This window comes from Grosmannia clavigera, assembly GCF_000143105.1.
Source record: "Grosmannia clavigera kw1407 unplaced genomic scaffold GCSC_132, whole genome shotgun sequence".
In the NCBI taxonomy this organism is placed as follows: domain Eukaryota; kingdom Fungi; phylum Ascomycota; class Sordariomycetes; order Ophiostomatales; family Ophiostomataceae; genus Leptographium; species Leptographium clavigerum.
Genome location: NW_014040810.1, coordinates 600284 through 613331, shown reverse-complemented (window position 1 = coordinate 613331; position 13048 = coordinate 600284). Strand labels below are relative to the sequence as shown.

General features: G+C 50.5%; 5 protein-coding genes across 5 annotated transcripts; 4 read left to right on the top strand and 1 right to left on the bottom strand.

Annotated features, from left to right (window-relative positions):
* Nucleotides 1-211: 211 nt before the first annotated feature.
* CMQ_5270 (uncharacterized protein) lies at nucleotides 212-823 on the top strand (the record flags this gene model as incomplete). The annotated part of the gene is made up of 1 exon (XM_014319015.1): nucleotides 212-823. The coding sequence occupies one exon, from the start codon at nucleotides 212-214 to the stop codon at nucleotides 821-823; it is 612 nt and encodes a 203-aa protein (XP_014174490.1).
* Nucleotides 824-2043: 1220 nt separating this feature from the next.
* Nucleotides 2044-4147, top strand: CMQ_5332 (uncharacterized protein; the record flags this gene model as incomplete). Its single annotated transcript, XM_014319077.1, has 2 exons — nucleotides 2044-2711; nucleotides 3583-4147. The coding sequence occupies 2 exons, from the start codon at nucleotides 2044-2046 to the stop codon at nucleotides 4145-4147; spliced, it is 1233 nt and encodes a 410-aa protein (XP_014174552.1).
* A 219-nt stretch (nucleotides 4148-4366) lies between these two features.
* Nucleotides 4367-4810, top strand: CMQ_5130 (uncharacterized protein; the record flags this gene model as incomplete). Its single annotated transcript, XM_014318875.1, has 1 exon — nucleotides 4367-4810. One exon carries the CDS (start codon nucleotides 4367-4369, stop codon nucleotides 4808-4810), a length of 444 nt encoding a protein of 147 aa, XP_014174350.1.
* A 1987-nt stretch (nucleotides 4811-6797) lies between these two features.
* CMQ_5131 (amidohydrolase) lies at nucleotides 6798-8216 on the bottom strand (the record flags this gene model as incomplete). The annotated part of the gene is made up of 1 exon (XM_014318876.1): nucleotides 6798-8216. The coding sequence occupies one exon, from the start codon at nucleotides 8214-8216 to the stop codon at nucleotides 6798-6800; it is 1419 nt and encodes a 472-aa protein (XP_014174351.1).
* Nucleotides 8217-10404: 2188 nt separating this feature from the next.
* On the top strand, nucleotides 10405-12462 carry CMQ_5204 (c6 zinc finger domain containing protein; the record flags this gene model as incomplete). The annotated part of the gene is made up of 6 exons (XM_014318949.1): nucleotides 10405-10433; nucleotides 10603-10710; nucleotides 10767-11196; nucleotides 11265-11319; nucleotides 11381-11669; nucleotides 11730-12462. The coding sequence occupies 6 exons, from the start codon at nucleotides 10405-10407 to the stop codon at nucleotides 12460-12462; spliced, it is 1644 nt and encodes a 547-aa protein (XP_014174424.1).
* Between the last annotated feature and the right edge of the window lie 586 nt (nucleotides 12463-13048).

The window sequence follows — 13048 nt, the reverse complement described above, 5'->3', positions numbered from 1 at the left end:
ATCGGCTGGACTTCGGAGAGAAGACAAAAAACCTGCCAAGTGAATAAATTCAGTCTCCCACAAATAGATTTTTTTGTTTTTTTCAAAACAAAACAAACGCCTTCAATTTAATTTCAGGGCTCTCATCAATCTCCACTTCCCGCCATCCCTTCTCGTCTTCACTTTCGATCTCATCCAATCTACAATCCCAAGCTTCTCTGTCACTAGCAAAATGAGCGAAGAGATCCCCAGACACATCCAGCGTGCCATGGATTCGATTGGGACTGTGGGGAACATCCCCAGAATTCAAAAGTGGCTTCAGATTGCTCACGGATGCCGCGAATGGGCATCCATTATGCGGACGTACATGGTGGTGTGTGCCACGATGCGGCCCATCTCAAACACCCTCGAGCTTAACACTATCAACTTTGCTCGCATCATGCAGCGTGCAGATCGTGCTGGCACTGGCATCTTACGCCTCGCCCTCAAGTACGAAGAAAAAGCGGCCGAATCGGCCAATGCGTACCTGTCCACGGCAAGCATCTTTCAAGACTGGGGCATGCACTGCCTTTTCGGACAGTCCATTGGCCCCAATGGTCAGGGCAGCCGAGCGCGTTGTGTATACCGGCCTCACCTCCAAAGGCAGATCGCCCTCTTGCGTCAAACTGTGGTCTTGAGCAACAGGCCGATGTCTCAGAACTCGGATGCGCGCCCCAGTTCGATTGAGTGCGCCACGAGGCTGAATCGAGCGGCTATCGAATTGGGGTATGTCCTTGAAGACCTGCGGATTCAGATCCGCGCGCTGTGCTTTTCCAATGTCACACCGACAGTGAGCTTACACTGAGATGGGGGATGCGGTGGAAAGAATACGACTCGTGCAAATGACGCGTGACTTGTTTTGGGCGACTCACTGAGGGCAGTGACGCGGTAAAGCGACAGCAAGGCGACAGAGCCTGTCAGAGATGGAAAAAAGTCTTGTGTATTTACGGAGGACAAGTAGACAAGGGATACGAACAAAAAAGCCCTACTTTAATTTTAAGTTCCCTCAAAACGAGCAGTTGTCACCGCTGCTAAAGACAGGTTTTTTTCTGATACGGAAAAAACGCTTACGATTATAAAGAAGCAATGCTACTGAAGCCCAAATTCCTACGCTATGGACTTGAAAGACTACTTTGGTCGTTTTTACAAGGCTGTGAGACTTGGAGGCTTCTGCTCGAGGGTGGTATAGAATCCTGTGAAGCTCTCTTCATTGCAACTGACGATATTAATGAAGTAGCCTCCCAGCACCATAACATTGTGCCTATACAGATAGGCGGCAGCCACGCTGAAGCGGCTTGAATATCTATTTTGATCTCGGCATGCCAGGAGAGCCCTAGTATTACCATTTAGGCTCATTCAGGAGACATAATTGTACTATTTTCTTTGCTTAACAACGGGAACGATAGCGGGATACGTTTGGGGACCCCGATAAACCTACAGAGGCACGTCCAGATGGTATAGGAAACTTTACGATTGACACAAAATCAATCGTCTCGTCTATATCTGCTTTGAGCGGTCCCGGTGACTTTGGAAAGTGTTGCAATTGAGGCATGCGTCGAGATACTGCCATTAGAGATCATCACCGTTGCCTGAAATTTTTGGCTGATGGAGTAAAGTTAATGGTCAGAGAGCAGGTTGAAATAATGTAGCAGAACGCGGGAAGTATTTGATATTGTGTGAAAACAGCAAGTTCAAGCACGTGACCTGAACATCCTGTTCAAAACAGCATGCTCTTTCTAGCAAAAACAAAAAGCAAAACAAGCCAATTCACTTGAAATATTGGTACGAAAAGCCGCACGTAAGACGTAAGTACAATAGAACATGAATATTTTTTTTGTTCAACTAGACGGCGCTCATTTCTTGAACATAGCCCTCGTTCACGTCTCCCGTCATGGAACACCTTGTTCACTCTACTCGGTCTTCCTTGCCTCAAGAATCTTTGTTCATCTCATCAATGCTGTCATGACATAAAGGTACGATGTATCTATAAAAACACAGAGAATCACCACACGCTCTGATTCCGTCATGCAATATCCAACGATCCCAATCAGCGAAGTACAACACGAATCGACCGCTCCCATCATCAACATCAACGACAACAATAGCATCGAATTAGACAAAATCATCGACAAAATGGCCTACGGAAATGGGCAGCCCTCTGAGAGTATACTCAGCACTCCCTCTTCAGCGAATCGATCGGTCATCCCCGGTTGGCTGGGGCTTCCAGTCCCTTTGACACCATACAACTGCGACGTCATGGACAGAACTCTGGCAGACTGGTCTAGACTGTTGAACTCGGCATGTGCAATAATTAGTACCTTGAACATGGGTCTGTATCAGAGGGGTTCGATGGCCGAAGTTGGCAGTGTCCTTCACCACACCCGTCACCTTGCCAATCGCCTAGAGATCCTCGCTAGCCACTATCATTCACTCGCCCTCCGGCCAAACCCCAATCTCCCCCCTCGCCTCGTCCTCCGCGACTGGCACGTCTTTTGGAACTGTATTGGCGTGTCTAACGTTTTTCAGGGACTCCTCCAACTTACATATATGCCCGCCCTGTTCATCGTATGTGACCATATACAGCAGATGTCTGCACGCAACTGGACTACTACCGAGGCTCTATCCATAATTCTTGAGGTCTTGCAGCTACTGACAGACATTATGGATCAGTTTGGCACCTTCTTTAATTACGTGTAAGCTTAACAAGAAGTGGCGTTATAAACAGTCAGTACAAAATCGTAAATGCTATTATGCATTTCTCCTCCCTTTTCACGCTGTCGTAATATCCGGGGTAATATCCGGATGTTGCGGGTTGAGTTAGATATTACGGAAGTACTTGCGAGTAGACTTGAATCGAAGCAACCTTGTAAACCACAGACAAAGAGAGAAATATGGGCTGTCTTTCTAACAAGTACTTTTGGCATTCTCTTCTTAATGTACGCAACATCCTCGCTGCAGTATATGCGGTGCATTACCCAGTATTCGGCGTGTTTTGTGTAAGTTTACTGATTTAGAGGGTTCCTTGGACTTTCCAAGGGCTCTCTACGTCACTTTGTCTTCCCCTAAATACGCTGCAGCCCCCTAAAATGCACATGACCTAGTTATCTGAAGAACCTGGGGAATTAAAACGCGCATCGATTTTCCAGCACCGTTATCGGCCACGGCCCTGGAGTGCACGAGGTCCTTTGTGCTACGTTGGTTTTCATGGAGAATGATTTACTCGGGGGGGGGGGGGGGGGAGCTTTAAAACACTTTTATTATTTCCAGTCTTTCAGGTAATCATCTCCATATCACCTAGCAGCATTTGTCAACCTGCCGGCCCCTTTTTTATATCGTTTAATCGCCGCGTGCCAACCAAGAAGGCCTTTCATCACCAACAAATTTACAATATTATGGCCTGTCTCGACACTCTCCCTCTTGAGCTTGTTTTTCTCATCACCTCATATCTGCACGTATCTGATATTGGGTCTCTTCGCGCTGTATGTCGCGACCTAGCCTACAAAGCAACCGAAGAACGGTTAGAGGCTTGCTTCAAAGGAGACAAAACGGTCCGGCTGACGCTAGCGGACTCGAGAACTTTGTTTGCATCACCGGCAGCAGCACGTTAGCTTGCCAGCTGCAGGGCTGTATCATCACGGGCACGCTGGACGAGTGGGTAGCCAACCACATACCCGAGAGTCCGGCTCTGGCCACGCCGAGTGCCCGGATCTTTGAATACGTGCCAGACGACAATCCTGCCTCAGAACTGCTCGCATCCGACCTACCACTGGCCGGCCCAGACCCAGAGCAGAAGGCAATGTACACACAGCTCCTACAGCAGGCTTTTGGTCACATCAAGGTGCGGTCGCCACATGGGTATCTAGGCTCGCTCTGTCTGCGCGTCACCACACCCGGACCACCGTTTCAGGAGAAAATCCCCAGCGAAAGCGACCCGGGGGGCAATAAGCCGGCAAAGTGGCATCTGGTGTGGATGGGCATATGGGACATGGCACAGTGCACGTTTGACATGACCATGGAGGCGCTAGAAGCGTCTCAGCTCCCTGTGGTCATGTCCCTAGACATCTTCGGCGATCAAATGTTCCGCAGCCTGACCAGCGATCGGCTGGCCTGGTTGTTCTGGAAGCGTTGAACAACGTCTGTCTTCTATGGCCTCAAAAGTCTCAGGATTAGCCTGCCGGTACCCCATCGAACGGCCGATGCAAACACGCTGGGACTTAGACGCGAAATTGACGAGTCAGAAACACTCAGCAACACCGGCGAGTTTGGAGCAGATAAGACCAGTTTTTATGAACTCCAGAAGCAGGGTTGTGCAAAGGCGATATCCGATATCCGGAAGCTACTTCGGACCATGCCAAGTCTCGTGTCTCTCGATGTGCACTGGTACAACCTGTACTGGGACGCAGGCATTCCAACATGCCAGGCAGCTGTCCATGAAAACAGCCCGTCTGATGGCAGTCGAGGGGGCTCCGGTCTCGGCAGTATCAGCAATTTGGCTAACGGAAACACGAATATAACAGCCGCCGACTACCTTTTTATACGAAATCTGGAAGTATGCCGCCTGAGCGGTTTGTTCGTGAGCGAGAAGGATCTCGTCCTGCTCTTGGAAGCAATAAGGCCCTCGTCACTCTTCTTGACGCACGTTGATCTCGTTGAAGGCTCGTGGGGCAACGTGTTTTCCAGACTGTTCACAGTCCCAGACAGCCACGTCACATCTTACACCCTTGATGACCTAAGAGAGCATCGCCGATTCCCGAGTTACCGGGTGATCCACTTTAACGGCGTCCGTAGCTAGCCCAAATTTCGATACGATAGCCCGATCAACACACCCAGCACCTTGACGCGTAATGGAACCGAGACCAAGCGGCATATTGGGTACCACGCTGCCCGAGAGCGTCCGGTAAGGTCAAACGATCTCGAGCGGTGGAAAATCTATTCCAGATTGCGGTATGGCCCTCCTTGATGCGGGAGCCTTGTCATAGAGGAACATGGCTTTTTTTAGAAGATGGAGCATTTTGTAGTCTTTACCGTTAAATCCTGACACAGTCAATGGTGATTTTCTGTACTCAGTACAGCATTGAAGACAAGAACAACGTCTACAGGCAATGTTAACAGCAGGGTTTCCCTGTGAGGAGACATGGCTGAAAAAGTATCTCGTCAGGACCGAGAAAAAAGTCTCTCGTTTAGCTTCGAAGTGAGATACCATGCGTGTTTGTGATAATTACGGATGGCTGGCAAAGTGAGCTCGCATGCATTTAGATCATCAATGTGGGAAACTGTGTACCAAATAGGATTAATAGTCAGACCCGAGTCAATTGTTCCTGATCGGTAGCGGAAACGTTTGCTATTGCAAAGTGCAAACCGACGATCTCAAACTCCCTCTCTAATACCCCGGTGCCAATCCTGCTGTCAAACATGCTGGTATAATAAGGGCAAACAGTCACTGATTGCAATTTTTCGGAATCCTTTAAGGAGCACAGCGACTGCTCCCAACAAAGGATGATTTCCTTCCTGCTAGGTAATGGGAGACGTTCCGAGAACATCTACTTTGGTTCTGGTGGTCACAATTCAATTAAGAGCACCAGCATCAGATTTTGCTCGTCAGTAATTGATGGTTTTATGCAAACTAAACCGAAAGCACGAATGAGAGGCTGAACCATGATAAGCACTTTTTTTCTTTAACTTTCCCGCTGTAAAGTATTCTGATTTCCTTGCATCCAAGCTAACAGCAACAGGCTAAAAAAACACGTCAAGTAGACGCCTCGAGTATGTTTCGTTTTTTTTTTTTTTTTTTTTGAAAAAGCCTTCGCATACCTAATATTTGTATGAAGGACGACCTTTTCGATCCGTTTGGAAGCACATCTTAGTTGTACCATACGTTAATACAATGTTATCTACCTTTCGAATCCATCAGCTCATCTTCCTGTGCCCACGGTTGCACTACTTCAGCCAATCGTATCTTTATGATTCGTGGTAGACACGTATCTCCTAAAACCGATGGGTAGGGGCCATCGTGGGATAGATGAATTCTCAGGTTGGGGAGCAGAATTTTATGGTATGTCGTTATTAATAAATATTGGCAACAGCACTAATCATAAGAAGTACAACATGTTTTTTACAATAAAACATGACAACCGAGAAATAACCAAATGTGTGGTGCATTAGTTCCATCACACATGGCTAAACCAACAGGCCAATGACTTGGCCAGCACTGGCCATTGGCATTGCCCACTTGAAGTTTTTGGCAGCTCGGGAACGTGTGTCAAGAGCTCCGACAACGTTTTTTTAACGAATACCGATCCTCCCGTGTTGAGATACCAAGAGCGTCATAGCAAGGTGCACTGACAAGAAATAATTCTTTCCTATGCCTCACAGCATCTCCGAAACGCTGTGACTCGAGCAATAAATGACGATGATTTTCCACAATGGACAAATAGTACACGGGGCTGTATAAGTTACAACTGTTTTGCAAGAACTCTGTGCAGCAGCAATAACAAACCGGAACCATGCTAATTTTTCAGACCTGTTTCCCTGATAGATTAGGTATACGCCGAAGCGACATGTTATTGAACTGTCAATACCACTGCGCCAGTGTTAGAAGTAGTGACACCTACCTTCCATCCTGGTAGACAGCTTCTGTAGCTTCTCTCGGGTTTGCAAGGCGTCGATATCAGATGTGATAGTCCTATTGAGTGCAAATCTTTGACGTCAAAAGCTATGAATACGTCTCGAAATACCTAGGAGGAGGAACGCAAAAGTGCCTCTCATTTAGTCCATTTCTTTTAGTATTTAACGGACACACCACGAACATACACTCTGTCAATATTTCTGTCGTCGCCAGTCATGATAAACTTCTCAAAGATGGTTTCCAGCCCGTCCTCAGGCCAGATCATCGTCATGACGCCCCTGCTGGGGTCGCCGGTCTTGATCCAGGAAGCGTCAAACTCCTTGCCTATAGCAAAGCTGCCGACCTTGTGGGCGAGACCGCAGACGGCAGCACCGCCGAGCGTGGCGAGATGGAAGCCCTCGGCGAGCGAGAGGGCCTTGTCATTGCCGCCGCTGGCGACCTCGCGGGCATTGGCAGCGACAAAAGCCTGGCGAACTGTGTCGAGCATGCTGCTAGAGAAGCCACCACCACTGTCGGTGCCAAGACCAACGGGGATGCCACGGCGCAGGAGGTCTCGCACAGGTGCGGCCATGAAGCCACCGCCGACGGTCATGTTGGCGATGGGGCAGTGGGCGACGCCGCAACCACGCAGCCGGAGAAGGTCCTTATCGACGTCCGTGATAACGGTGCAGTGGGCCAGTATGGTGCGAGGTCCCAGAAGGCCGAAGTGGTCGTAGAGGCCGGCCTCGCTGCTGGCGAAGTCGGGGAAGAGCGTCTGCGTAGCGGCGACCTGCTGTTCGGCTTCGGCAAAGTGCGTCTGGACCGGCAACGGTGGCTGCTCAGCGGCAGCGAGGTCGCCGAGTCCTCGTAACAACGTGGCCGAGCAGCTGACGGCAAAACGCGGCGTCAGCACCGGCTGCACGAGTGCGCCAGCCGGGTCGATATGGCGGATGTGCGCGATGCAGGCCCGGGTCTCGTGTAGCGACGTGACCGCGCTCTCGTCGCGGTAGTAGTCGGGCGCGCTGCGGTCCATGTTGCACTTGCCGACGAGTGCACGCTGGCCACGGCGAACACAGGTGTCGGCCAGGATGCATGTGGCCTCGCCGTGCAGCGAGCCATAGTAGGATGCAGTCGTTATGCCCTGGCGCAAGAAGCCAGCCACGCAGTCTTCGTAGACGGCCCGCGCGTGATCGGCGTCGGCAAAGCGCGCCTCGCTCGGAAACGTCACCTGGTCGAGCCAGTCGAGGATGTGCAGCCCTTGGCCGAGTCCGCGCATCGCCCACTGGGGCGCGTGGTTGTGGGTGTCGACGAAGCCGGGGATCAGAAACTCGCCGCGGGACAGCAGGTGTGCCTCGGGGCGGCCGAGCTTCAGCAGAATGCGGTAGATGCGGGCGACGATATCTGTGTCGTCATTGTCGTTTGCCGCTTCGCCAAAGCGCCCCAGGATCGTCTCGACTGTCTGTCGCGATATCTTCTTGTCAAAGGTGACGATTTGTCCGCTAGTATCGACGACAATAAGGGCGTCCGTAAGGATCTCTAGTTCCCGCAGAGAGACCGAATGGATGACTGCCCCGTGGAAGAGAAGCGGAGCCATGGCAGCGTAGGGAGCCTTCGTTTGCGTGTTGTGTTCGCGATTAGGCCGCAGAAATGGCTAAGGTCGAGATGACACGTGACGTGATAAGCTGGTATCAAATTTATCTTTTTGCACAGCTGGCAATGTTCTCTTTTAAATTCTCATCTCATTTGAACATACTCAAATACGATGAATTACCACCAGTCTTTCACAAGTAGTCGTCCACTTTGCAGCGGCCGAAATTTCGTAAAACAAACGCCTTTGTGGAATGCGGGAGGCAATCACAATCACTTTCGGTTTCGACCATATGCCAGACACCCAAAACAAGACCACAAAAAGCATCCAAGGACTGAAGCCCGTCCAGGCCACCAGATGGTTGCATCCCTAGTTAATACTGAGAAGCAGCCGTTTCAGTCCAAGTAAGGATATCAAAATAAGCACTTGTTGTTGCCGGGAAGACTGTCATCACTTTTGATACACATACATTAATAATGATGTTCAAATAACCATCGGCACATTAGATGTTACTTTATTACGTTGCAACGATTTCCTAGAGGCATATAAGAACTCGCTCGACACCATTCAAGCAAAGGGAATAAAGCCTTGTTTTCAAGGTCCCAATATCCATTAACACGGCATCGCACTTCGGACTTTTCAAAAACAGCATAGGCTTCTGAAACACACTGCACCATGCGGTGGGGATCGAGAGGAAAAGAGGACAGACCCCAGATACTGGAAGTTCAAACAAAAATATAAATTGTTCCTTGTGGCCACTACTGCAACATGCCGCTGCCCCAAACTGACGATCCTCCACCATACAGTGTACAAGCTCAGGCTAGCCATGGCAACTGCAGTCTTCAGTGCCAAGTGTCCTTGCCCAGCGGAGACGGCGACATCGCCAAAATGCTAGCCGACCGGTCAGGAGCACCAATAGCGGCCATCACCACTGCCATCTATGCCGCTGCCTATGCTGTGCCGAAAGACAAGATCCCGAAGACGGTCACCTACATAGCAGACTGCATATCTATAGCTATACGAACCACAATAGCTGTCCTTCAAGAAGATAGGGAAATTGCAGGCAGAGCTTTCATAACAGCCATTACAAGTGCCTGTAATATAGCTGCCTCTGTGCTTCCGAAACACATAATCGGTGGCCTCACGGATGAAGAACAGGCTGCGGCAGTCAGAGTCGCCGCGTCATTTGAGACGTTAAATTCTACGTCCAAAAAAATGGCTGAAAAATGGCTGAGATGCTGTATATCCGTTTTCGTTTATGGTGTTAAATACTTTCCAGCCAATAAGATCGCGGCCGTCACGGCTGCTTTGATCTCTGCCACCGCTGAATCCATCAGGACTGTCATTGAAGCGCCTGCTGTGGTTCAGATGTCCCTAGCACGAAGCTTCATTTCCTTCGGCGATGAATTAACCGATCACAAAAACAAAGGATCCGCATTTAAATTGCCAACTACATCGCAATAGACATATTATCGCAAGTCTGGGTAGATACATCAACTCCATCATCTGGATTCCAACTTGGATTGCATTACTTTTTCGTCCTTGATATTTTTTTTTCTATAGCTAGAAAATTCAAGCCCATAAGATAACATGTTGATGCATGTCTTTATTTTTATATTGCGCAACTACAATATGCAAAAGTTGTTGATTGTTTTACCTTCCATTTGCGGCAATCGGCGAATCGAACATGTACCACAGTGCATTTCCTCGCCTACGACCCGACCTAAACATGGCTGCGACAAAAAAACAAAATTGAGGGAGCATTGTCAATCACAGTGCTATACCACCTTCAAGAACCCTGCGCCTCAGCTATACGCTTTCTCATTTGTCTATCAAGCCGGATAGCATTAATAGCTGCTTGCCCCGCTCCCGGGGCTTTTTCTGGCTTGTCCCCGCTGAAATGACCACAATATGCACTCTTCGAATACTGATTTTGTTCAGACAATGGGATATTTCACTCGAAGCTTTCACTAAGACGTCTTATCTACGGGGTATTGTGGCTTCTACTCCGTGCACCACTAGTCTGTACGCGCAGTCTCTCTAAGGCCTTCAGAAGATCTAGCGATGACATTTCGTAGGTAGGTTGACTGGAGTGCGCGGTGTGCGCGCAGATCAGGGCTCCGTCTTATCTAATGATTCGGGCGGCGGAGGTCAGGTGACCTCCGGAAATCCACAATGTCCAAAACTCTCCCCAATGGCCAATCCTATCTCGGTCGAGTTCGGGTCAGTCTTCAATACTGGAACCCCTTCTGGTCTTTCATCAATCCCGTCCCACATCCATAGTGCGCATACAGGCGATTGCAGCCTCGATGTCGACTAATCTGGAAGATGCTACCACCCAGTCTCTGAGAACAACCCAGCGCGCGCCTCGAAGCTGTCGGCCATGTTCTAGTCGCAAGGTCCGATGCGATAAGGCGGTGCCATGTTCGACCTGCATCCGACGGGGTGAGGCAGAGCTTTGCGTCCGCGAGACGGTCATCGTCAGAGGCAACGTGACCGTGTAAGTTGATTCTGTATGTTGGGAAAGAAGCCAACTTCGGTCTGACGGTGAGACAGAGCCCAGGACTCCGATCAACAGCCGACATACGAGCAGCTGCTTGTCGAGATTGCACTGCTGAGGCAGCAACAGGTGCCACCGCAACCACAGCCGCACATTCTTCCGGTGCCGTCACAACAGTTGGATTACAACGCAGTCCATCTGACCGTTGAGAGGTCACGTGCACTCGACGAGACCCTGTTCCAATCTGCGGCACCACACCTCCCCACTTCTAACCGCATCGGCTGGGACTCGATCATCCTTCCCAGTACGCAGTGCAGCATCGGCCTGGTCGAGTACGACAAGATATGGAACTCGTGGGTGCACTACGCGATCGAGTATCCGCAGTTTGAGCACGAGCACAACCGCTTTCTACTCGCACTGCAATCCGGCACACCGCTACACGAGTACGATGCATCATGGCTGGCTATCTACTTCAGTGTCATCACAGTAGGTCATACTAGATGCGCGTGGCCGTGTTACTGGAAATCTGAGCAGGAAACTAACGCCATCACCAGGCTGCATTGCTGACCATGGATGATGAGGAGGCGAATCAATTAGGTCTCTTAGCCCGTGAGTGAAGGTTTCTGGCCGTGAGACCATATAGAGACCTGTCCGATACTAACAGATTTAGTAAACTACGACTACACCACTCTGTTGCGCAACTGGTATGATGCTTCACTTTTCTGCTTACACCAGGCAGACTTTATGCGCCGGCTGGATATGCGGACAGTGCAAGCTGTTGCCATCCTGGGCATCTGCTTTGTCAACTTTGGCGACAAGCACCTGTACGAATCCATATGGGCCTGCGCCTTTAGTATTGCACAGCGTCTAGGACTTGACCAGCCGGGCGTTTCTGCTGCTGATGGGATGAGTCAGGAGGCCCGCCGGCGGCTGTGGTGGACGTTGGTTATTTGTGACTGGTAAGGACGAGGACAGCTTTCTGGTCCGTCGAGGCTTTCTGATCAGCTGACAGTCTCCAGGCTCCAAGTGCCGTACCGCATCCCGATAGTGAGAGACGGCGACTTTGACGTCGACCTGCCATCGGTGGAGGGCAATCCAAGGCCGATTGGGTCCGATGGCCGTTCCATTCACCCGGTCCACTACCACACCTTCATGGCGCGGTGCTCGAGAGTCTGGCACCGCTTCCAGGCCGCCCTACGTACGACGGCTGGTGCGGCCACCCTGGATGATACGGTGCGGCGGGCGGACTGTGAGCTGGCCGAGATTATCGATACGTTGCCGCACTACCTGCAGCCGGACCGACAATATGAGGCAGACGAGCTGGAGGCGACATATCCGTGGATTGTGTGGCAGCGCTTCGACATCACGCTCGTGCTGCTACACCTGCGACTGCGGGCCAATCAGGTGCTACGGGACACGTGGTCAGCGAAGACGACAACGAGGACGACGCCGATGCACCATCCGTACAGCTGGGCGCGGAGCCTCTGCATCGCCACAGCCCGGGAGCTCATTTGGATCTGCCATCACTGGCACCAGCCGGTGACGAAACGGCGGCAGTGGGCACTGTCGTTCTACGTCTTCAATGCTGCTAGGCACCTCGTCGAAGAGTGCCTTGAATGGTCAACTACGGATATGGAGAAGCTCGCGTGGCGCTCTGATGTTGCCGTAGGAATGGCCTACCTCGAAGCCATCCAGTCGCACAACGTCATCGCGCAGGAGGGCGTACAGATCCTGAAAGGGTTGTTGCAGTAGACGACCTTCTTGTGAAACTTGCAGAAACCGCTCCGCGTTAGGCTTAACAGTCACCTATGCCTATTGCTGCTCATGTTCTACTTGAAGATATACGTACCATTATAATGACTTTGGAACCACGATGGGGGCTATTGTCCTATCTGAAAGACAGATCACTGTATTACTACATAAGATTGCAGTATATGATCACCTGCTTTCGGGGATTATTTTGAAAATTCTCCCAAGTTGGTTTGCTTACAATTCCATCTCTTGCAAAGCATGTGGCCAAGGAAATACCACTTTAGAAGGCCGACAATGCTGGAAGAAGCACATCCCATTTCTCCAACACCGAACGCGAAGGTGCGGCGTGGTTTTTTTGCCATTAGGCTGTTCAATGTTTACCTCAAGATAAACAAACTTATCTAGATCGTTGGCATCGTGCTTCTCATCGCCGATACTAGCCTCCCACGCTGACGTGAAGACGAAGGCCGTGTCTTTTGAAGAGGCTTGATTGTTGTCGTTGTCAGGAAACACGAATATGGCACGACACGGGCTACGTCCCTCGTTTTGGGGGTCCCAGAGAGTACCTAGCCTCAGCTTTTCACCC